The sequence below is a fragment of the Perna viridis genome, chromosome 4 (genome assembly GCF_037379345.1).
Source record: "Perna viridis isolate PV_CMFRI_1.1 ecotype Kerala chromosome 4, ASM3737934v1, whole genome shotgun sequence".
In the NCBI taxonomy this organism is placed as follows: Eukaryota; Metazoa; Mollusca; class Bivalvia; order Mytilida; family Mytilidae; genus Perna; species Perna viridis.
In genome coordinates this window covers 27782400-27808898 of record NC_142448.1, presented here as the reverse complement: position 1 = coordinate 27808898, position 26499 = coordinate 27782400, and the positions used below count along the sequence as shown (strand labels likewise).

The window sequence follows — 26499 nt, the reverse complement described above, 5'->3', positions numbered from 1 at the left end:
CTTCATGATCCAGCTGATGAGACCAGTAGTGAATTCCACAAAAAATGTAAGAGTAAAATTAATCCTTAAGTTATGACTTCACAGTACTTTGATCTATTGTGATGTCATAACTTATGACTAATTTTACACTTAGAATTTTTTTGTGAAAAAGTCTGCCTGTTTGTTCACTATGTCTCAGTTAACCTCTTTGTTTTCTACTAAGATCTGACATCATTCGATCAACTTGGTGTGTGTTTCTTAAAAAGCAGATAGAAACTATCTGTGCTAGTCCATCCTCCCATTCTTATCAGAGTCCAAGTTGCTCATTTATCCTAAATTTTTGTAGGTATTCTATTAGTTATTTTTGAGTTGTTTATAATGTTTGTCTGTTTTCATGGTCTAGTCCCTGTCATCATGTTTCTTTGCTCTGGTCATTGTCCACTTGCTTCTACTTTGAAGACTAGAAAAGCTCCGTTGTATTTCTACTCAATTACTGATGTTAATGCCACATGGGAATTTTTCATAAAAGTTTTTTTTTTTACTTTACTATAGTTTGCTATTAAAGGATACTCATAGATGCAACACCAGCAAAATGGAAAGTTTTCAGAGTCATCTGTGTTCCAGGTTCTCCTATACTCTGAGCTGCTATAGCACCAACTGCTGTACCTAAAACCAAGAGTTTGATATCAATATAAGATCAAAATTATGTAATTATGTCTTTCCTATTTCTATCCCCCCCCCACCTCACCTGCAAAAATAAATAGGTAGATAGGCATTTCATTTTACAAAAACATTTTACTTATTTTTTTAATTTTTTTGTTCTGAATTTTTATGCTTTAAGACAATACCAATTCAATTCCAAATAAAAAGGAATTAGTTAAAAAAAAACAGCTTGTTAGAGCTGTTATTCCAGAGTTCTGAGTAGATGACATCTAAAATCCCATAAGCATTAACATGCTATATGTAAGTATAGGAATGTGGATAAATTTAGATAACTTAGTGAACAACCTCTAAGCTTTAAAAGTTTTGATTCCATGAAATACATACAGGTATAAAAATAATTTGTAGCTTTCACTAAATATTTCACCACTTTGCTATACAACCAAGAGTAACACAATCATTTACACCACAATATTTTTGAAAATAAATCATCAGCATTAAATATAAGGACGTTAACAATTGGAGACCATAACATGACTAAAAGCTATTTTGACATGTGACTTAGTTGTAATGTTGTAATGTATTCTCAATGCTCTTGTTATACTTCCATATTTCGCCTCAAACAATATAAACTTACCAGGTTCAATTTGTGACCTCATTTTCTTATCTTTACAACAATACAGGAATTTATCCATCTGACTCTTGGTGATTCTCTCCAGTTCATGTAACACTACAAGCAAAACTACAGAATTATAACACATCCTAAAATGGCCTGTTTCCCAATACATTATATATCAAATAAGTGGCAATGAGTGAATTGTTTGTATTGATCATTGTTCAGTAAAATCATTAAAATACCTGAGCATACAAAACCTATTACCAATCTAAGTAAATTGTAAAAAAAAAAAAAATCATGCATTGTACACAATGAGCTTCAAAGCAGTGACTAAAGACAGCCATAACTTTTGATATAAACTGTTGCATAAATATGCTGGCAAAAAACTTATATTTAATAATAAAATTGGGGTGAAAGATTATTATATATCCTACCCATTCCTGTTTTGTTCCTTTTATCAGTTACACCATATTTCTGTCGAATCTTTGTAATCTTGTCTGCTATTGACTTGGAAAAATTCCTTTGAATAAGCAAATTTACATTTACATACATGTATACATAAACACACTTTATAATGCACCAACATTTTCTGACATATGTCAGAAATAAGGATTTCCCATACATTTTTAAATACATGTAATATAAACAGCATTAAATATAAGTAGTGATTTCTACCACTATAACAACTCTAAATTATTGGTTTCACAATGAGTGAAAGTTGAATATTGCAAAATATCAACTCAAACTATCCAAATTCAACATTATAACAAACGAGCCTCAGAGAGTTTGTTATGGTATAGACATTAAATAATGAGAGTTGGTATTTTGCAATATTCAAATTTCACAAGTTATTTAAGAATTGGCAATAATAAAAATTTTGCCTATTGAAAAATAACATAAATTTTCCATGTGCATATTGTTTATTGTGCGAAGTGCAATAAACAAAATATGCACATGGAAAATTTATGTTATTTTTCAAAAGACAAAATTTTTATTATCACCAATTCTAATAAATTAATTTTAAAACATATTTTTATCCTTAAACATGAGAAAAGTAGCTCTGAATTTAACTGAATAGGGGCGTGTCAATATTTTTTTATCCATTGAGATATAACAAAATTATTTTAACCAATCAGATTACAGTATTTATCTCAACTTGATTTATAAAACCTTATTCTTTATGATTCCTCTGATTTTTTTACATTTTGCACCTACCGTGGCAAAAATTTAAAAGATCATCCCTCTATGAGGTCACCAGTATTTACAGGGGAACAAGGTAAGAAACATCAAAACATTGCTTTCGACAAATCAGATTTCATTGACTATGTGGTACAATTACACAAAAACCAATCATTACAGCCAATTAATCATATCACATTGTCCAATGATGTGATATCACAAAATATCCCACCGTCCAAGAATTACATAAGACACCCACATCATTGGTAATATACAATATTTAATGAACCAATACCTAAGATCATTTTTGAAGTCTTCACTGCAATCTTTAAATCTTTCCTCATTCAATATTTCATCCACAAATTTAATCAGCTGTGGTCCACTCAAGGAAGGTTCTTGATGAACTTCATTTCTTGTGTTAGCCTTCAGAAGTATATTAACAAGCCTCATGTCAAATGTATATATTGAACTAAATAGAAATAAAATGCTGGCCAGGTGCTTTATTTTTACAAATTTATCTTTGATGATTTGTCTTAAAGTAAGTTTAATGGAAAAGCCAGAAAACCTTTAAGATTATTAGCTGTATATAATTTTACTACTGTATACATCATGTTTCATTACTTTTTCAATCAATCAGCACTTATAATATCAAAATAAACTGTGACATTCACACAATTAAAAGGTTACTAGTAAGTTAGAGAGAGCCATCAACACTGTTATTCAATAGTTATGGAACAAATTATTTGCATTACTTAGCTAATGAAAAATAATTTGTATTAAATAGTTGTTAAACTGTAATACACAAAAGTGTAGCAATCAAATGTTGACCTATTCTAGCCGACATAACAATGAAAATAAGTTTAGCCTAACAGATATTAAATCTTTTTTTCAATTGCTAACATTATGATTTAAACATCAAATTCTGTGCCTTTAAGGGGGAATTGGGAGTTTTTGCAGTAATAAAAATTGAATTTGCATTTAAATTTGAAATAACAGAGTTGAAAAACTAGAACTGTGAGCAGAATCAGGAAAAGATTGCCCCTGTTTCCATTTAAGACTTAAACCATGTCAACATTAATCATTGATTATCTCCCCTTGTAATTATCTGACAATATTCCTTGATCCACATATACATATGGTTTTAAGTTGAATGATTAAGGAGGAGCACTTTCATGAAATATGAACAGTTGGAATGACATGGTGACTCTTACACACCCAAAAATTGTATATGTAAGGGTGAAATAAAAGCACATCCACATAAAAACAATTTCCTACCAATGATATTAGAAAGACCCTCAGTTTATCTTAATTAATAAAATTTACACCCACAAAATTATTAACACAGACATGATTTTACTAAGCCACCAAAAAAAGTTGGAAAATGACAAAATCAGAAGTAAATACACAGTAAAAAAAAGAAACGTATCAGAAAAATCCATATTTGAGAAATTGAATTTCCAATTTAAATCTCCCAAAATTCATTAAAATTAGGTTTTAAATGATGCTGCTTCATTTTTTACTTATTTACAGAATTTGGTAGTTTCAGAAATTATGAGAAAAAAAAAATAAACAATAAATTGCAGTAGATTCAAAGTCCTTATTTTCATAATAAAATAATGATGTAACAAATGATGGCTTAGTATCATATCAATCACACTAGTTTCCAGTGATGTGTATTTTATATAAGGGAGGTAATCACCAGATGCTTACATTACCAATGTTCTGAAAAGTTGAATAAAGTCAAGTACAGACAACTATATGTAGAATTAGTGGTATTATAGTACATGTGTATTTGGGGAAACAATTCATTTAAAAATATATCATTTACACATAATTTCAATCTTTTTTAAAGAAATCAAAATAAATGGTTGAAATATTCTAGAATTTATTTCATTTTTTTTTTTTTTTTACAATTCTCTTAAAAAAAGTTGTCAGAAGTAAAAACTTTACGATCATACATGTTATATAACATTAAATGCAAAATTATAATTAAAAATAAAATAATAGCCTAAAGTTTAGTTTGATTTAAAATACATGTATATAAATAGCAATTTATTTTAATATTCATTAAAAATAATCACCCTTATATGATCAAGAACTCTCTTGAAGTCCATAGGTTGGTCCTTTCCTTCCATCTGTGCAGGATCTAGACCATCACCTCCATATACAAATTGAACAATATCATTGGTAGATGACCTTACAGTCAGGTCATAGTGACCACAAAGATCTTCCAAAGACTGAGAAAACAAAACATAAACTTATTTGGTGCTGAAAATGTTCTTACCAGTTGGATAAAAAAAGACTTTTGTACCAACACATCTAAATATTTACATACATATACATGTATATAAAAAACTAGAAAAACTTTGAACCCCATTCATCACCCCTATAATGACATAGTCAAAATGTAAACAAAGTTGATGTCACTTCAATCTGAAAATGGAATACCTGTATAAAGCTTCTGTTAAATCAAAAGTGAGAAAGAGAAGGTACAGGCACCTCGATCACTATATACCTTCCATAAAGTGGAAGTTATCAATTTTTTTTTAATAAAATATACTAAAACAAATTTGCAATGGATGCACAAGATAACAATGCTATATTTTTTTTTAAAACTGCATTAACTACAATCCAATAAGTATTAATTCAGTAAAACAAACCTTGACAAGTCTCCTCTGCATGTAACCTGTTTCTGCAGTTTTAACAGCAGTATCTACCAGACCTTCTCTCCCAGCCATGGTGTGGAAGAAAAACTCAGTAGGAGTTAGTCCTGTGTAAAAACTATTCTCTACAAAACCTCTGGCAGCAGGATCCTTAGCTGTAAAATACCAAAACAGGATTCTACTTGATCATACATACAAAACTAAATAGTGACTTTTTAAAATGGACACCTTTTTCTGTCATGAATGTGTGGGTATAGAAATTCTAAAAAAAACAAAATAAAAAAATATAAAAATATAAAAAAAAAAAAAAAGCATCAAAATGCCTTTCTTGAACAATTGATTTAGACAGAGTTCTTTGAAGATTATCAAGGATTGAACAATCCAGTAAAATGTATACAGTGTCTTTACAAGAAATGAGAACACCTTTTTTACTGGTAACTAATTATTTCCTATATACTTTGTCACTAATCTGCCAGTATTTGGCATATTAAATCATACTATGTTATCCATTAATCTACTATGTATATAATTTTTTCCATAAATGGGCATTTTCAATTCAAGAAGACCAGTGTGAGACAAGGTCACATGCTTTGGTCTTTATTTGTTATATAAACCAATCAAAACAAGGGTATTGGCAACGACAGTGATTTATGATTTTGCAAGTTAACATCACAATGACAGTTGTGGGAAATGGATATATTCTCCCTGACTATAGGTAGATTGCCTATAAAAATGCAGCGTTTTATGGAATTAATAAGTACAATGTACTTCCACTCATCCTAAATGAGACTGTGACTTCTTCTACTTGTTAAATTCATTGCCTTTATTTCCTTTCCACTGCACATCTCAACACTTTTATAAGAAATCCCAGATCTTCAAAAAGGGACTCATGTGAGAACCTTTCATTCTCAGTTATACATGTACTTAAATAAGTAATTCAAAAACTTGTAGAAGAAGTTACCAATACAAAGCCAATCAAAGCATAAGCATACATGTACTTACAATGTTTCTCAAAGTGAGGCAGAGCTCTGTCTTCAAACCCATTAGGTACTCTCTTTCCACTGATAGCCTGCTGACCAACACATGATATCATCTGAGATATGTTAATAAAAGAACCTTAAATGGAACAAATATCAATATTTCAAGTGACTGATGTCCTAAATTTAGAAAATTACATATTATTCAATTTTTTAGCAGAAATATAGAAATTTGCAAATTGAAATAAATGACAAAACAAAGAATCTCAAAAAAAATCCTTAGCTTGTCAAATTTTAGAAGAAAAAAGATTTTTATGCATCAATACTACAACAAAGTATTTAATCGATTATCAATTTAAGGGTTAAGAAATGACTGCTAAGTCAATTACTTTGATAATTAGTGTACTGACTAATTGTATGTAGACCATACCTTACAGTCAGTTACCAGATGTCCTAGCAAGACCTCATACATCTATTTCCAATTATTCATGACATTGGCTTACCTTTAGATCCACATACAGCCATGTTAAGTGGACTGTTACTTTTATCCAGCTCTCTGAGGCAGGCCTTTCCTGTGTGGTCACGAATCACTGACAACTCTTTTAATATCATTGCCTGAGTAATGAAAATGCCAAGGTTAAATATACTCCTTCTCTCATTTCAAACTTAAAAAAACATTACCCCAACTTCGTGTGAACTCTACACATGGTAACCCGAATTTGATTTAAAGTCTCTGTTTGTTATAAAAGTTGCTTCATTGCACATCTACGATAAACATGAGCCCCGTGCAGGTCCGGGTGTCAAAAGAATAGGCCTGCAGCAGCGCTAAGCTTCTTGAAAAAGGCGAGGGCTAGGCGCTCTACCCAATGAGCAACTGGGATGTGTGCCCCAGGTGGTGGAATGGGGTACCCCTGATGTGTTACATGCTGGGTTTGTCAGGCTATAATACGAAAAACCTGACCGCAAACCATAGTGATGCACCGTGTTGGGAAAGATGTCACGTTCCTTGCATGTTAAAGAACCCTGCTGTGGTATTCGATAGGAGTAGCAACCTTTGCCCTCCACCATAGGAGGCTAAATTGCCCAACCTAACCCGTCCCCCCTTTTTCTAGTGGCAATCAAAATTTGTTGACCCTATTATCCTTGTGTCCCATCCTTTTTTTTAACATTTCATGTTCATCGTCTGAATATAGCTGAAATATTGCTGCTCAGACATTAAACCCAACAAACAAACAAACAAACAAATGATGAACATGAAATACTAACGATTCGAAAATTGTTACCAAAATCCACTCAATGCTATAGGAAAAGATTCAATGCTGTAAACATGTAAAACATAAATGTCAGATTTTTGCCTCTTCTGAACATCTTGAGCATTGCTTAATTACATGTCAATATAATGAAAACTTACATACATGTATGTATAATAAAAAGTTATTGTAACAACCTACTGAAGTTGTTGGAAATACAACCTCTAATATAATATAAGTTGGTGTATTTCTCTATACATGGATCCACCATTATTAATTTGGTTTATGTACTAGTAGACTATACTTGGCACCAAATGGTTTTATACAGATTTATTGAAAAAAAATGTTATTTCCATGGAAACTAATTTTTTTTTCTTTTTCACAGGTGGCAACTGCACCTTTGGAGTTGTCTGAGGGTGAAGTGAGCGACACTAGGCTGACTTTTTCCCTAATTGCCCAGTAGCGTGAGCTCTAAGTTTCAGATGTGAGTCATACCTCCAGTGTTTCTTCTTCTGTACATCCTGGTTGAGACTTTAGTTTACCTTCCTCTAAATCTTGTATGTAGCCATCACATTTTTTATACCTATGATGGTCAAATGATCATGGGATAATTAATTGGAAAGAGTGAATAACCAAAATATTATCAAAAGTGCCGATGAATGCCTAGATTTAACGAATTTGCGGAACTTGTTCAGCGCATGAGATAAATCCTCAAGTGGTGTTGCCACCAATGATCATATTTTGGTTATTCAGGATAACCAATTAATTATCCTATTTATTATATAGATTTTATTTATCGACATTTTCAACATGAATTTTAAATTCTCTGATTGGCGGGAGAGAGTGTGAAATTACTGAATTTATTTCAGCGTGGATTATAAAAATTTATTACATTGGTAACATGAGATAAAACACTGCTATCTATATAAAAAATAGTCAATCTTGTCCATTATTCATAAATACAATAACATCTAAGTATGCTAGATAATGCAAATATTCAGAATATAACAATGTAAATTTCATATTGCCTGCTTTAAAAATTAATTATGCAATACCATTTGCAGTGGATAATTTTCGCATGTGCCAAACTTAATAATTATTTTTCTAAAATTGAAGTAATGTCAAAGTTTAATTTTGAAATTGATAGGTGACTGAGATATTCAAACAAATGTTTGGCAAGCTTTATATTTTCTTTTCCAAATCCTTCACCAAATTTCTCACCACATGGTATAATAAGTTAATGTTTCAAGTCAAAATTAATTATAAGTATGTCCTTAATAGATGACTAGGTTTAAATAAAATAGACTGGAGACTTAGTAAACTGCAGTTTAAAACATAAATCAATCCCTAGATGCTTAGGTATAATAATGTTTTAATTGTCAAGATTTACCCAAGGTAAACAATTACTGTACAAATACTAACCCATCATCTAACAGTAAGTTTTTAGCATTGATAAGTCCTTGGCCTGGTGTTACATCCCCAATACCAATGGAAAATCCACGGTTTGCTGGAAATATAAATTAGCATATCAAAAATTGATCTAACATTTGAACCAACGAAAAATTCTTCTGCAATAACTGTGCAGCTAGATGGGCATTGAATGGGTACATGTGATTTCCATCTGGTTAACATCAGCATTTAATGAAATATTGTGACATGGCAAATTTTTAAAGAAAGAGTATGTGCCAACTCAAAATCTACCAAAACTTATGATAGGGGCTATTAATTATATACATTTAGTTATAATCACTTAGATTCAGCAATTTAAAAAAAAATGTATTGGAATAATTCTTTCTCCCCCTTGGTTGAAATTAAGTAATTATATCATAGGTAAAAAAAACAGCAATTTAAACATATTGGGAATCTTAGTAAACCCAACTCCTAAACTGAACCCAAACTCCAAAAGGAGTTCCCTTTAGACAATTTCTACTTTTACTATTGAGACACAGTATCAAAAAGACCCAACTGAACTTACATAAGAAAGCAGGGCATAGCCTGGCAAGTCTTGACAGAGTGTTGGCTGAGTACAATTCTCCATAGTCTCTCAATATAATATAGAATATGTTGTTCTTAGATCCAGAGCCCAGTGTAGCTTTGTCCATTGATCCACACAGTAACTCACTGTTTCTTATTACAACAACTGAAATAGAAAGAAAGTATATCAGCAAAGATGTCCAAAGTGAGAGTTAGTATTGTACTGCTGAGCACACAAGTTTAGTGCTTAGTCACATGGGTACAAGTACCTGTATCACCTTTCTCTAGTGTCACAATACGACCGGCATGAGTAACAGAAATCCAAACTATGGGTGCATTTATGTCTTTAACTGAAAGGAAGCAGAATTTACTACAAAGTAAAATAACAGTTCGAAAAATAAATTTATTATAGTAATTCAATTAAGTTTAACATACATAAAAGATAACAAAAAATAGCTAAAGTTCTCTGAAAATACCACTATAGCCTTTTGGTGAAATAGACAGCAACTTGCACTAAACCTAACTTCGGACATCCAACAATTTCTTAACCAACTTGCACTATAATTTTGGTTTATAAATAACTAACTTCAGACTTCAACAATACCTAATGGCAGAGTAACTAACCTCTATTAACCGTAGTTTCAATACAACATTATAGTCAATCAAAGGGGCATAGTCTCCCTTCAAAGTATAAATTTTATAAAAGAATCACAAATAAAGTTTCTCTCCGAATTGGGAGAATTTGCAACATAAATGGGATGGCACCCTGAAAGTTGAAGCACCTGTATTACAACCACAGTTTAATTTCTAAAATAACTCTAACAATTATCATAATTAACAGACCTTCTGACGTTGGATTCCTAGCATACTCCGACATAATTCAAAGCAGTAGAGTTTTCCTCCTCTTATCTAACACAACAACTACAAGGTGAAGCCCAATTTGAAAATACTGCCATGAAACCCATTTACACCCCTATGTGACTTAAAGGTACTTCTCAACCAATCAGAATTGTCTTACAGTACTTGTGCAAACTTACGGTTTCATTGTAAATAGATCTGTGTTTCCTCAACAGATGTTTTTCAACCAATACAAGTTCATTAAACTGTGAACTATTTAAAATTGCATTAGTTTAAGAACTGACAACTTAGTTTAACCATCAGAAATCATTGACAAGTAACACAGTCACTCCATATTTTGTAAATTGGTAAAAGAAGTGCTGACCCCCCTGTAGCCAAAATGTTTTGTGCCCCATTTTCATAATAAAATCCTCTTCATTTCCTTAAAAATGGTTTTATACCAAACTACTACTGTCTACCACATATTCAAACTTCTTAACCAGGAAGTTCCAAACTTTTGTTTGATTTTGTTTTAAATATCTGTGATCCCTCATGCACAAAAAAAGGGGAACATACAGCATGACAATGTTATTGTCTATTTTTCCAAATACAAATAATTAAAAAAAAAAACAGAAAAATGCATGTACTAATAAAATTTCTTTGCATTCTTTATTTTTACAAGTTTTCATCAAAACTAAAATTTTATAAATTACACTGATTAATTTTCTATTGGCTATACATCAATAACATATTTTGTATGTTAATTTTGCTTTAAATAGTATTTATATTAAATCACATTTCAAATAAGCATTCTTGCCATTGTAAATCAAACTACCACTAATATAAAGTATTTTTCATGACCCTATTTATTTACAAAATGCCATTGTGAAAATTACAGTCATTCAACAACAAAAAAAAATACATGAAACAAAAAAACATTATAAAGTAATTTTGATTCATGTCATTGTATACTATCACAATTTGATTGTCTTTGAAACTCCAAGTCATGTTTTTTTCTGATTCTTGAGGAAGAATATCAATACTTGTACTTTAATAGTGCTTATATTTCAGTTAATTCATATATTATTTTCAACATGATAGACAGCCAAGTTAAAATATTTTATCACATACATGTAAATTGTTTACTTTTTTTTTGTTTTGCAAAATTATTATTGTCTAAGCTTTATACATACATGAATCATTAAAGCACAGGTCCTCATTATTGGAGTAATTCTTTCCTTTAGTTCTAAGATTTACTCTTACAGGACAATCCTTGTTTGGTCTCAATAAAACACTGAATATCTGCTTCCCTGTCCACAGTTTGGTTGGCTGGAGGTAAAACATAGAACATAAATTTCTCTTCCTCATATGATTTTAATACATGCCCATATTAAAAGGAAAATTATAAAGGTTACAAAAATATCCCAGTTATTTAGAAATAACAGGTTCTTTTTTGTTGTATAAGGTTCTTTGTTTTTGTTTATGAATTTTAATGTTCATGTTACAAAGGGAGATAACTTACCTTGAATACAGCAGGGGGAGGTAAATCTATTCTGACAGTGCTATCAATGTCTGTCAACATGGCAGAAATCAACTGACAAGCTCTAGCTCTGTCAAAGAATACATCCTTCTGTGTCAATAAGTAAGCACCTATAATAATATGCATTCAAAATGTTGGTACATAATTTCATTAAGAATTTTTTATATAGAATTGGTCAAAAAGACATTACATTCAGGACCTGAAAGAAAAGGTAGAATATCAGCATTATGTGTCATGGATTGTTTTACACATAAGTTTTATATAATAAAGAATAATACACTTGTCAAGAAATCAGCCAAATAACATTTTTTTTAATTTTCTTTCTACCTGTATAACTTATTTTGTATAGAATAAGGTTTAAAAAATAAGTAAACCTAAAATGTTTAAGATTTTCATATTTCTAAAGTAATTTTAGATCCACAAATAATAGAAAAAAACTTGTTGTATACATCACCTGTAATAAAATCTTGAATAGCAGCTATCAGTGGCTCTCCATTTCTTGGTGTTATTATATTAGATTTAGACTAAAATATAACATAAGCAAAACAAAATGTGGGTGGATTATGTATACTTCCATCTCCATAAATAGATGTAGGTGGATTATGTATACTTCCATCTCCATAAATAGATGTAGGTGGATTATGTATACTTCCATCTCCATAAATAGATGAGGTAACCATACATACATTTTACCGTATGATCAATATCTTACTGTATAGATGAAAATTTAATTATTTTCCTAGTGAAATCTTTTTGTTGTGAAAGTAATCATAGACAATAATTTAACCAGCCACAGAAAAGTACATTGTATTGCATCAACCACCAGTCCAGCGATAGACAACATCTTTGACTTATGAACTTGAAAATCAATGGGACACAAGATTTTACCAATCACTGAATTAATCCATTGAAGGAGTTTAATTCAATGGTGCTTATAGTTATTTAACAGAACAATAAACAGATAGGCAGCAAGATGGAAGAATAATATAATTGAAATAGGAATTTGCTGGCAAGGTGGAATAAACATGAAAACCAAAATCATTTACCCCCATTAATATCAAAGCCTCTGCCTTTGCCTCCTCTGTTTGAGGTAGATGTAAATTCATTTCATCTCCATCAAAATCTGCATTGAATGGTGTACAGCAGCACTCATTGAATCTGAAAGTTCTGTGTGGCATCACTTTGGCCTGAAATTTTTTAAAAATCTCATATAGCATGCATTTATGGAAACAATATTAAAGATTTAGCTGTTCAAGAATTTGATGGGAGAAACCTTTTTAGGCTAAAAACCACTAATTCCACTTTCCATAGGCTTCTATGCTAATTTCACAATATTCAATGGCTTCTCTGGACTTTACCTTAACTTTAACCTGCAGAGGACTATATATCAGCATGATTCTACATATGTCAGCTCACAATCCTCAGAATGGCATGTGGGGTTAGCAGACTTGCAGTGCAGTACTGGTCACCGGAAGTGAAGGGTCTATAAATAGCATGGGAAATCCCAGTGTTTTCACAAGATAGGGGTATATTTAAAAATCATTATGGAGATTAGGCTTCACATCACAAGAAGCAAAATGCACCTATAAAATGTACAGAAATGTTTTTCCTTTCAGAAACTGTTTAAATTTTTTGAATAAGATGAGAACTTTTTTCACAGCACTATGAGGAACAGGGGTAATTTCTGCGTAGGACTATTTTTGCGTACGTTCCAAATGCTCATTGGTTGAATTGGTGGTCTGTAACCTAAAGAGTCACTTTCTGTCTTAGAAAAAATAAATAAATATACAGGTATCTTCCTACACACATACTGAATGCATTTGCAAAGTTTCAGTGAAATGTGACAAGCACTTTTTTAAATATTTGATTTTTAAATATAGGGTAACCAAGTTGTGCAAGCAAAAAAGTGACAATATTCTACCATACTTAAATGCATTAAATATTTGCAAAGAACTTTTTCTGACTTTTCAAATAAAAAATATCAATCACAACTTGTTTTTTAACAATATTAATGAAGAAATAGTTTTAAAAGTAATCATTTTCTGAGAAATTGGTCTATTTTTAAAAATTTATTTCTGGCATGCCTCCCCCTTTTTCTTGATCACATGTCAAAAATCCTAAATCTTTAAATTTTCGCAAAATGTGATATATTTGGCTTTAAATTTGTAAATACAGTGTTTTCACATTAAAACATGACCAGTAAAGGGCACCTAAAGCAAAAAAAGTACTCAATAATGGATTTTCCATATGGCCATAGGGGAATGCTGATATGGCCTTAACCGCAGTAATGAAAGTGAGTTTTTCCTCATTTCTAACCTAATTTTTGCTCAAATCTACTCAAAACTTGATTTCAAGTGCTTATTACCACCATATTTAGGTAAATATAGCCCTCAAAGTTTAATATTTGATATTTTTACTAAATTTTCTACACTTTTTACAAGATAGGACATAAAAATCAGCCAAAAAGACCAATTTTCCATAATTTGGACCTATAACTTAAAAAAATGCATATTTTGAAGGATTTTTGTAGTGTATTCCTCTCATGGCAAAGTTAACAAGATCTTCAAGTAGTTTAAAGCTATTTCAAGAAACTTTTCATTTTGCCATGGCTTCAACTTAAGGCTAAAAACCACTAATTCCACTTTCCATAGGCTTCTATGCTAATTTCACAATATTCAATGGCTTCTCTGGACTTTACCTTAACTTTAACCTGCAGAGGACTATATATCAGCATGATTCTACATATGTCAGCTCACAATCCTCAGAATGGCATGTGGGGTTAGCAGACTTGCAGTGCAGTACTGGTCACCGGAAGTGAAGGGTCTATTAATAGCATGGGAAATCCCAGTGTTTTCACAAGATAGGGGTATATTTAAAAATCATTATGGAGATTAGGCTTCACATCACAAGAAGCAAAATGCACCTTTAAAATGTACAGAAATGTTTTTCCTTTCAGAAACTGTTTAAATTTTTTGAATAAGATGAGAACTTTTTTCACAGCACTATGAGGAACAGGGGTAATTTCTGCGTAGGACTATTTTTGCGTACGTTCCAAATGCTCATTGGTTGAATTGGTGGTCTGTAACCTAAATTTTACCGGGTATACAATATCAAACATCATTTATCTGTGAAGCAGTACTATCAATAAAAACATATTCTGATTTTTTTAAATTTTTACTCTTTCAATAATTGTATAGATGGTGCTTCAACTTTAATCATTTTTACATTGCCTGGTTTTTCAAGAATATTTTATAGGTTTTCAAATTCAAAAGGCAATTGATAATATATACTTAAAAAAATTTAAGATTTGATTAGCATATTTTTATCACTTTTTATCTCATTTTCATTCCTATTTGCAGCAATAGTTATGATAATTATCTAAGGTAGTAATCTCTAATCAGTACATGTTAATGCATAGTACTATCAAAACTCAATTTTACTTACATAGAATGCCTGAATACTAAGTTTATGTAATGATGGTTGTCTATTGAATAAAACCACATCTCCATCTATAAGATGTCTCTCTACAATATCTCCATACTTCAGGTCTTTAGCAATCCTCTCTCTATTACCATACTTTAAAAACCTGTGCCAAAAACAAAGAAATATAAATTGACACAAATAGTAAAGTTATAGTTTCAAAACTACATTAGTTGACTGTAGTTTACCAATATGGTTCTATGTTTCAACTAACTTTTCTGATAGGCAGAAAAAAATGCTATGAATAGATGGCATGAATAAGATTGTTCCTTAGAAATATAGCCAGAATGGATGTGCACCACTTTGATTGATTGACTTATTGTTGGGGTTTCATGCAATGAATATGAAAAGGGTAATAAAATGAACATGAAATAATGATGAAATGAAAAATGGGATGGTTCACAAGCTGAAATGAAAGACGGGATGGGTCACAAAGATAATGAGGTCAATAAATTTTGATTGCCATTGGAAATAGGGAGAGGTGGGTAGGGTCGGGCAATTTAGCTTCCTATGGTGGAGTCCAATGGCTCCTACTCCAGGATAATACCACAGAAGGGATCTTATACGTGCAAGGAACGTGGCATCTTTCCCAACACATTGTACCACTATGGTTTGCAGTCATATTTTTTTTATTATGGCCTGACAACCCCAGCATGAGGCACATTCCACCACCTGGGGCATACAACTCAGTTGCTCAGTGGGCAGAACACCCTAACCCAAGCCATGGTTCTGAGCACTATTTAGTCACCTTTTACAACATGCTTAGCACTGCAGCAGGCCTATTATTTGGACACCCGGACCAGCAGGATGCTGCACCACTATGATGTTATATGACTGATGTCAAGACCAAAAGTAATAATTGCAAGACATCCTATAACAATGCTATGTGGCTGTATCAAAATTTCAAACAGTCACTTCCAAAATGCATACATAATTTCTGAAATAGGTCACTTCCAACAGAAAGATTTTGGGCAATTTCATGTTATGACAGAAGATTTACATATGTAGGACATCACTGACACTTCATCCCTATTTATCATTCTATTGCAAAATGTCAGATCATTCATGCATTGCAGTACAAAAACGTTGTATCTATCAAGCAGACCAAGCTTTGAAATAGACATGATAAACCAGAATATCTAGTGAGCAGATCAACAGCCCTTAGTAAGGCATGTCACTTCATTGAAAAGCACAATTCCAAACCTGTTTCTGCTTACTTTTTAAGCTGTGTTTCTTTCTGTTGTACAAAGTTTGCCCCAGGATGTTGATCACAGCCATTCATCACTAATCCTCTTAGGAATTTTAAGTTAGATTTGGTTACCCTTTCAGGATATGTTAAAATCTTGGCTACATGTACAGGAACAGCTACCTGTAATTAGGTAATATACATTGTTTGCATTCTATAAATAGTAGTATTAAGCCATTAGCCCAAACCTCAAGTCTAACAAAAAATGACTTGTGCTAATAAAAGAGTGCATAGATCCTAGTGAAATTTTAATTTTTACAAAATGTATGAAAATTTCCTATTTCCTTTCTAACCAGTTACTGAAAACAAACAATAAAATGTACTAGACCAAAAAGCCACAAAAATAGAACTGCTTTAGTTTGAGAAACATTTTGAGGCCATTAAACCCAAAGACTTTGAATTACCAAGAAGTTAAAAATATTCTCAGAATTAAAATTCTTTTACTTTTTTGGCTTCCAACTTCAACTATTTTAACTACAATGGATGAAAAGATGGATATCTTTGGTGAGTTACAAAGCATGCAGTTTGTTCTTTTACCTGATCAATTCTCATGTTAGGATCTGGTGAAATCACCGTTCTTCCTGAATAATCAACTCTTTTTCCTGACAGGTTTCCACGGAAACGACCTTGTTTACCTTTTAATCTTTGGACAAATCCTCTTGTGGATTTTTGTGGCTGAAAAATTAAATTGCAAACTTTACTAGTGAAAAATTATCATTTGATTTAAACACAAAAATACTATAAATCAACAAAATAAAAAAGCTGTCTCATACATTTAAATGATTTCCTCAATTTTTTATTAAGTAGTTGTCTTTGTAAAAATCATGCAAATCTGAAAAAAGTGATACACCCCAAAAAAGGCTACATATTTTTTATTTTTGTAATCAAGTTGTTTTATGGGTCTATATTATAAAATGAGTAATTATTCATTCAAGTCTGCCTGCTCTTAGGAGATAATCAACATTGAAAATTCAATGGATTCTATTGTATTTGAGTGTTATTCACAGAGTTATCTCCCTTAATTTTGAATTATACAGTGCATTCTATACATTTTTTATCTCCAATGAGCACATGTTATATGAAAAACCCAATATTTTTGTTTACTAAAGCATTTTAAACAAAATATAAAAAATAAAAATATGTAGGCTTTCCAACCATGTATCACATTTTGCATGATTCTTAGCTGGAGTGCTACTTAAATATTGTATATTCAGAAGTTTCAGTAGTGCCCACATTCATTGATGTGATTTTCCTTCTTTCAATTTTGAGATAAATTTTAAACAAAAGTGTCATGGACCTAAGGGCTATAAAATATTGAAAATGAGGAATCCTCCTAAAAATTAAGCAACCAGACTCTCTCTCATTTCTACTCTTGTTTTAAAAATGCAAACTACATGTACTTACAATCATGTGAAGAGGAATTCCTGATGTTTCACTGTTATACAACAAGGCAACTTGCAGTTGTAGAAAATCCCAATCTTCCTGTAATTACACATTATAATGCTATATCTTTAAATTGTGTAATATGCAACATATTACTTTATTACAGTTACATTGTTGAAGATATTTTATGTATACAGGTAAAATACCTTGCAGTATGTCTTTTGATACAGCTGCAAAGGTCATATCCTGAACAGATGGGGAAAAAAACACACATCATAAAAGCTGGGTACAGCTTTGAATTAAGATTGCAATTAGACATTAGATACGAATTCTTAACCCCAAAACCTTCTCTTTGTGGTTTGGGACTTTGTTTTTATTTTTTTATAAAGATAAAGCAAGTGATATTAAAGTTATCACACCTATTGTATACAAATGATGACACGGACAACAACAGCAACTCTTTAGAAATATTCTGCTGCAAATTTTTTACAATCATTTAAAAAAACTTTTTACACCAAACTCCATTAGGACTAAAGGATTTGCTCTGTTAAACCAGGTGTTCAGTTTAAACTTACCATAATCATAGACATTTTAGAAGTTCAATTTAAACTTACAAAAATCATAGATATTTTAGATGTTCAGTTTAAACTTACCATAATCATAGACATTTTAGAAGTTCAATTTAAACTTACAAAAATCATAGATATTTTAGATGTTCAGTTTAAACTTACCATAATCATAGACATTTTAGAAGTTCAATTTAAACTTACAAAAATCATAGATATTTTAGATGTTCAGTTTAAACTTACCATAATCATAGACATTTTAGCTCCTGTTGCTTTATGTTTCTGTATTACATCATTCAATAGAATAATCTCTGTCAATTTCATTGTGATGTCATCCTCATTTCTAGAAATATAAAAAAAAATTCAGGAAGAAAAAATAAAATATAGTTAAGCTGCATTTTTTAGTAAAATTCATTTTGTTTCAAGTTGAAAAGGTCCATTTAAAATATTCCATTGTGAAAAAAATGCATTTAATATTGCTAAAATTGCACATCAATCTCAAAATTTAGCACCAGCCAGAGAAATATCTTTACAGTGTATTATTTTCTTAATAGATAGGTGTAGACTTAAATTCGTAGTTTTTTTTTCATTCCAAAAATTAATCATGATTTAAAACTGATTCTTGTAGAAGCCTACCCATACAACAATGCTAATAAGTTGATTGAAAATTAATCAAGCAGTTTAATAGTAGTTGAGAAAAACTTGGTCCATTTGAGCTGTTAAAGAGAATAGAGTCTACTATAGCATTAATCTTTGTGTCCCTTGTAATTACTAGTAACTTTTAAATGACTAATACTAACGTTCCAGATTTAAGATCTGACACAACTGATGGACGTATACTGATGGGAGGGACTAGAATCTTGGTCTGTATCAAGTCAGATGGTCTTCCTACTTCCTGGTTCATAATCAACAGTGGTAACTCCTGAAAATAAGATTGATAAAAATATCATGATTCATGAATATCAAATCTCGGAGAAAAAAATACAGAAGTATGAACAATGGCACAATTCAAATACATCAAAATCCAAAGACATGGCCTGAGTGGCAGGAAAAAATCTACATACAAAATAAAGTTAACCAAATAAAATGGATTACACATAAAAACAAAAGATAAGGAAAACAAGATGTAACACAAAAAACTAAAGCTTAATCAAAATATTTATTAAATGATGGCTATGTCAATTTATACAAAACTGTATACTACAGGCATGACAAATTATGACCTCTCCATAATACCATAAAAACACATGAATTAGAAGATAACCAAAAAAATTCATTAATGAAATTTTCAGACATTTAAGTACTAAAGGTTTTTGTTGTGAAGTCTACATTTCAGTGCACAATGTATTTTGTCTTTTTAAAAGAATTAAATATTGATACTCAATCTTTACCTCGTCTGGAATTCTTTGAAATAAATGTAAAACATCAATGGGATTTAAAACTTCCTGAAAAAGAATAATCATATTATTCAGATGCATCTATTACAGTATAAAATAAAATCTAAACAATTTACTATTTGTAGGTATTCAAACATTAATTAAATAAAAATGGAAAGTTTTTCTTTAAAACATTTCCTGTATTAACTTACTACTGAAGAAAATAAATTTTTTGTGTAGTTAAAATTTCAGGGTTTTTGATAAGAAACTGATATCATGGGATTAATTTTCATTGTCTTAACACCAAAGAATATTTTATCATTTCAGTTAAGATTTTGTCAGGGTCTTAATTTTGTTGACAATTCTTATCAATGAAATAAACGAAATTTAATCTCCAACTTTTACCGAATTACACATTTATATCTGATCAATGAAATAAGATAAAATACCCATTCCAACAATTTGTACCAGTATATAGAGCAACTAAATAAATCCAAAGCTTCAGAATACTTTTATCTTACCAAATTTTTGGCCATCAGACCCTCAATTTCTTTATTATGCTCTAGAGCATTTATATATGGTGCCAATAAGACATTGGGATCTGTCTTGGCTTTATTTTTGTCATGGGCTATCTTCAGTAAGCCACATTTCTTTATAGTACCTGTAAATTAAACAGCTCTATTATTTTATTGTCAATCTAAAACTCGAAATAATTTATGAACTGAAATCTTCAATGCTTTTTAGCATGAATAGATTCTACTGATTCTAAGGATTGTAAACGGGTTTATTCCTGTGTTCAAGATAGACAGCGATATTTCTACTGGAACACCTGTGTGAAACTTTTTTTGTTAAGTCTGAGGTACTCATTTCCTTTTTTGTACTTTAACAGTTGTTTTTTTGTGTTTTGCTCTTGATCTTTGTAATAAAGCAAGTCATTAACAGTGCACATATCCCTTTTACTACCAAATGGTGATAAACAACATTATTCTAGAGAGTGGTTGGATAAACAACCTGCACTATATAGTAAGTAGTAGATTTAAATTTAAAATACATAGTTTGTACATGTACGCAGTAAGAAAGCGATTGTTTTACCTTTCAACCTTTTAGGAGTCTCCCTCAATGAGGTAGGGTTAACAGGTATATATTTGTTTAGTTCCTGTTGTGATGACCTTTTATATAACTTCAAAATTTATGTTTTAATTTGTCAATGAAAAGCAATTACCATTATAACCACCACAATATGGACAAGTATTTAGTTTTCTACATTTCTCGTAGATTTTCTTTCTGGTTGCTTTCCTCTGTAGATATGACATAGGTCTTTTCAGTTTCTCTAAATAGGTCTGTTTTATATCTTCTTGCAGGAGTATTCTGCTACAGGTCTGAAATAATTCAGATTTGGAGATTATTTGCAGAGAAAAAAAATAATTATTATGAAATCTTACCAAAAATTTCAATAAAAGTTGCAACACAAATCAAATTTTTACCTGTGTGAGCCTCAAACATTGGACTACTGAAGACTGCGTTTCATAGACTGATTACTAATTTTATTCTAAATAACAAGCCTATTGTGTATAATCCATGGAAATAAAAAAAAGCTGCTTCTAAAACCATCTTCCCAAGTTATCTAAAATGAACATTAACTTTTATTCTTAATGCAAAAACATATGCATAAATACAGAATGATTAACCATTACCTTACAAATGCTCTGTAGCACCATAATAGTTGCCCTAAAGTAACCAATGTGGAAACATGGAAGTTCAAGGTCAATGTAACCATAGTGACCAACACAATCGGCCAATCCCTTGCCACAGGTCTCACAGTTATTGTCTTTCTCACTGGTTCCCTGGAGAATAAAATGCCTGTTTTCAGATAGGTATATAAAATTATGAATACAAAGTAGAGACTTTCTCATTTGCACCTTGTTAAACATTAGTTGTAAAATGACAGTTCTTCTTATGGTAAGTTCAGTATATATCAGAAAAAAAATATACATGTAAAAAGATCCTCCTTTATGATGCCATATCTGGTGTTATCATCAGTGATCAATAATATGTTAGATACATATGAAATCTTTTCAGCAAGGGGTTCAGCAGCATTATGTGCTTTCATTAATTTCATATAAGAAGTTAGGACACTTTACAAAGTAACAACATCATCTCTATAATTCAGATGGAAAACTTGAAAACCACAGCTGCCTACACATGATTGTGTAGTTCCATAGCTTTTATCATACAATTTAAATGATTAATGAAAATACATGTACTCTTAGGAAAATGCAGTAAAGTATAAGTCTTAGTTGTAGATGTACAGCTTTCCACCATTATACCTGCTACAGTGGATTCCAATTAATCACATACCTGTTAATTGCATATTCCCATTAATTGCATAGAAACCATTTCCCATCTTATCCAATATCCATGTAAAAAATTCCCCTTAATTGCATAACATAGGGCCAAAATTTAGTAAATTGCATAAATTGCATAAATATATACCTAAATGGGTAAAACAACAATACATAGTTAGTGAAATACCTCATTTTTCCCAAGAACTTTGTTTTTACAACGATATCTTCTCTGTCTTTAGACTAGACACCATGGAAGAAATCTAATAAGAAATGACAACAGAATAGGTCCCACTTCAACATTGAAAATATTTGGTATTTTCCCTTGAAATGATCATTTCTGTTAATTGCATATTTTTTTCTGGCAAATAGGCTATGCAATTAACAGAAATACACTGTAAAGTGTTAATTTTAACAAATCAACTTTACCATTCTGTGATCCAGAACTCCATGTTGGACTGGTTTATGAAGCCCATCTTGGCTGTACAAATTCTTACTAACAACATGTAGGTGGGATAGCTGCTGAATCTCATTTGCATTCAAAAGGCCAAAGGTAACATGGCTTCTGCGAAAAAATACTGTATTTTAAAACATTTACATGTACATGCATTTCAACTTACATTACTCAATAACAGTAGTCAAGGAAATTCAGTGGATCAATAGTGAAAGACTTCAGATATCATCTTGGCCATAAACAAGAGGCTCCCAGGAGCCTGAATTGCTCACATGGTTAAAGTTTGTCTTTCATGGGTAATAAATTTAACAAGGAGATGTCCAACAATTCTGACTCAAGAACACTTTGGTAGGACTTATCATAAGGATCATTTCAGCAGAAGAAAGTTTTTTTCTATCTATTATAGGTTTCAAGATATTGGCTGAAAACTTATAAAAAAATTATATTTCAAGGGCAATAACTCTAACAAGGAGTTGTCTGACAACTTTGGTCCCTGAAGACTTTTGAAAACCTAATAATAAGGATCATTTCAGCAACTGAACAAATTTGGCTAAAACTAACGGTTTTGAGATGTATGCGAAAAACTACTGTCTGACCTCTATGCTCTATTTTTAGTAATGGCCGGCATGTTTTTTGATGGATCAAAAATCCCCATAGCAGTTCTATGCAGGATATCACAAGGAACATTCATACCAAGTTTGGTTTCAATTGATCCAGTAGTGTCAGAGAAGAAGATTTTTGAAAGAAATAACATTAAAAATAGCAAAAATTGTTAAAAAAAGGCAATAACTCTGACATAGCTTAACGGTTTAAAACCAAAATTTGACCAGAGATAGATCTCATCATGCTGAACACTTTAACCCATGTCAGAATTCAGCTAAACCGAACGATTTTGGTGATATATTAAAAAAATCTACTGTCTGACCCCTATGTTCTATTTTAGTAATGACAGCCATGTTTTTCGACAAATCAAAATTTCCCACACCATTTCTATGCAGGATACCCCAAGGAACATTCATACCAAATTTGCTTCCGATTGGTCCAGTAGTGTCAGAGGAGAAGATTTTTGGAAGAAATAACATTAAAAATAGCAAAAGATCAAAACTTGATCAGACATAGATCTCATTTGAATTTAGCTAAACCTAAAGGTTTTGGAGATATATGTGAAAAACTACTGTCTGACCCCTAAGTTCTATATTTAGTAACGGTGGCCATGTTTTTCGACGAATAAAAATCCCCACATCAATTCTATGCAGGACACCCCAAGCAACATTTATACCAAGTTTGCTTCTAATCAGTCATGTAGTTTCAGAGAAGAAGAGTTTTGTACAATTGTTGAGGAAAACTATGGACAACGATGGAGACGACGAACGACGACGACGACAACGGAGGCCAAGTGATAGCAATAGCTCACATGGCCTACAAGAGTATTATCCAGATATGTATTGGTCGGTGATCGTTTATACTTATTTAATTACTTACACATGTTGTATTGCTTGTACATACATTTTTACATGTCCTTCACTTTATCAGAGTACTTCGTGGCGTCTTCTTTATCGCTTCACAAGCTTGGATTACAGTAATTAAATACACAAATCAGGCCATAAAGGTGTCAATGAGTAAATACATAACCCACGCTAATTGTTGTGAAACAAACTTTGGTCAGTGTTTGTAATAAAGCAATCATTGTTCCTACTATTTAGTTCACTTGGAGACATCCAAGTTAATTAACCTCAAAGACCTATCGAGGGGACTGATTGATAACCTCGAGTTAACAGAGATTTCAATTTATCCGAATTCAAGTCATCAAAGGTAAAATTGTATTGGAGTTACAGAATTTTTGCCTGGATTGTCAAATTAGTTCCAGTTATCCAAGATTTCAACTCATCCGAGTTCGACACATCCAGGTTCGACTGTACATGTACCATCTTCCCAGATGCAAAATCCAACTGGAACAACAAGAGATCACTCCATGCAATACAACAACTCTTTTGCCAAATGAAGAGTTACCAAGACTCTTTCTCTCCAGCAACAATACCACTTTTGAACAGTCTGCCTCAACACCTGGTAGATGCTGATTCCCTACACACCTTCAAGGGTGGAATCAGCAAACTGCAAAAGCTACGAAAAGCAAGACTTCTATATATGGATTGCCTAGACCTTTGGGTCGATGGATTAGCCTTAGTCTTATACAGATCCCTCGTCCTTAAGGTATACTGGTGATATATATATATATAATTTTTATTAGGCAAACACATATGACTGTGTGCTCTAAAACGAATAAATATATTTGTACAGATTCCAATCCTCATTGTTTTGACACTGATTTTGATGAATTCACTAATTTCCCATTTACGGTGGAATTGGATAAACTGTTCCACTGATCTACAAATTTTACAGAGAAGAAATGGAAATGTTGTGTGATTTGGCAGGGCTTCTTACAAAAATTTTAAAGAATGGCCTCTAGGAGTAAGCTAGTAAGAACATATTTCATCCAAGCATTATCATCAACTCCATGGATTGATTAAAACAACATACCATATGGTATCTGGGATATTCTGAAGTAGGTAAACTTAACTCTTCATAACTGAAATTTTAAGTGGCTTATCCTTTTGTGCTTCTAAATATAGAAGTGCATTGATGTCCACACAGTCCTGCACAGTTTGAAAGGAGAAGAAGAATCTTAAACAAACTCCAGTTACTTAACGCCCACAGAGTGAGACACGTACATTTTTGTACATGTAGGACCATAATCACCTAGCTCCCCCTTTTTTATCTAACGATCTCGGTTGGTTTTGTACAAAATCAAATAAGGTAAAAATAAAGAGGGCTTATCGTATGACCAGTAGATATATAAAGTGTACATAAATTTACATTTTCTTAGCAACATCAGTTTCCCTGAACTGTTCTTTCACCATGCTTCAAGTTGTTTGCAGCATAATATCGCCATAAAAATCTAAGTAAACACCCGAGAGATCTGAATTAGAGAGTAAAAGTCCGAGGTAATCGCTAAGATGTTAACTTCCTGTTTTGATTTAGGTTTTTTGGGGGGTGTCTAAAACGCGGAAGGGTTTTTAGAAACTTCTTTTAAAGCACAGGCGCTTGGGTCCAGGTTTTTTGTTTTTAACCTATTTTTAGTCGAAATTACAGTGTTTTAACCATTATTAGCAAGTTCTGACGAAAATCAGGGGGGGGGTGTTCAAATTGCGGAAAATGGCAAAATTTTCGTATAATTAAATTTCATTCAAAAAGTCGAAAATACATCGTTTTTAACCTTTAGAATTGAGTTCTGACGAAAATTTGGAAATATTTTAAATATAAAAATATATTATCAAATCATTTTTTTCCATATTTGAGTTATTATGTGTGTTCTCAGACATGTCCGCTTGCTTTTTAATGTTGTTATACATGTACTATGTCTAGTTTTTCGTCTATCTCCTTAGGATTTATCTCAAATATGGAAACAAAACGTTTTAATATTTTTGTGATTAAAAAAATCCTTGTCCCAAGTTCATTTCTTTGCATTTACCCGAATAAACCAATCGTTCATTATTTTATATTCGGTATGTCGAAATATTCAAGTTGCCTACAAATGCTTTATTCCACTTGATGTTTAGCTAGAAATGAAAACCCTGCAAGACTTTTAATAGTCACCGATCTTGGAAATGGAAAAGAGCAATGCTGAGAACCAATTGGCTTGTTATAATATAAATTTGCACATATTTGAAAATGTTTTGTTCAAATTTGGAAACAAAACGTGTTAATATTTTTGCGTCCTTCTCAAATCTTGCTTTTTCTTCTCGTAGGTGTTTATCAACTTCTTCTGCTGTTCTTTTATGATGGTTTTGCCAAAAAATTTATGCCTCTCAAGTTTCCACGGTTAGTCAGGTCGCTTTTCTTCTTTTTAACCCTTTCTTCCAGTCGGTTGGTATCTTTTCATAATGCCATGAGTTTGTGAATTTGTTTTGTGGATGTTT

The 26499-nt window shown here is 31.6% G+C and overlaps 1 protein-coding gene across 2 annotated transcripts in view; it reads right to left on the bottom strand.

Moving 5' to 3' along the window:
- LOC148619581 (DNA-directed RNA polymerase III subunit RPC1-like) overlaps positions 1–25542 on the bottom strand; it is a 33830-nt gene extending 8288 nt beyond the window's left edge. For both annotated transcript variants that reach the window (XM_088579651.1, XM_088579652.1), the window contains exons 1-27: positions 25397–25542; positions 22498–22633; positions 21421–21570; positions 20949–21105; positions 20248–20387; positions 19742–19795; positions 19151–19272; positions 18594–18693; positions 17806–17883; positions 16939–17076; positions 16373–16524; positions 15120–15261; positions 12722–12862; positions 12130–12199; positions 11658–11785; positions 11329–11464; positions 9300–9464; positions 8747–8831; positions 7820–7907; positions 6578–6689; positions 6100–6213; positions 5095–5252; positions 4516–4671; positions 2730–2857; positions 1690–1775; positions 1277–1369; positions 550–645 (exon numbers count right to left, since the gene is read on the bottom strand). In XM_088579651.1, the coding sequence (XP_088435777.1) occupies positions 550–645; positions 1277–1369; positions 1690–1775; positions 2730–2857; positions 4516–4671; positions 5095–5252; positions 6100–6213; positions 6578–6689; positions 7820–7907; positions 8747–8831; positions 9300–9464; positions 11329–11464; positions 11658–11785; positions 12130–12199; positions 12722–12862; positions 15120–15261; positions 16373–16524; positions 16939–17076; positions 17806–17883; positions 18594–18693; positions 19151–19272; positions 19742–19795; positions 20248–20387; positions 20949–21105; positions 21421–21570; positions 22498–22633; positions 25397–25440 (3169 nt within the window). In that variant the 5' untranslated portion in view covers positions 25441–25542. The remainder of the gene's footprint in view (positions 1–549; positions 646–1276; positions 1370–1689; positions 1776–2729; positions 2858–4515; positions 4672–5094; positions 5253–6099; positions 6214–6577; positions 6690–7819; positions 7908–8746; positions 8832–9299; positions 9465–11328; positions 11465–11657; positions 11786–12129; positions 12200–12721; positions 12863–15119; positions 15262–16372; positions 16525–16938; positions 17077–17805; positions 17884–18593; positions 18694–19150; positions 19273–19741; positions 19796–20247; positions 20388–20948; positions 21106–21420; positions 21571–22497; positions 22634–25396) is intronic.
- Between the last annotated feature and the right edge of the window lie 957 nt (positions 25543–26499).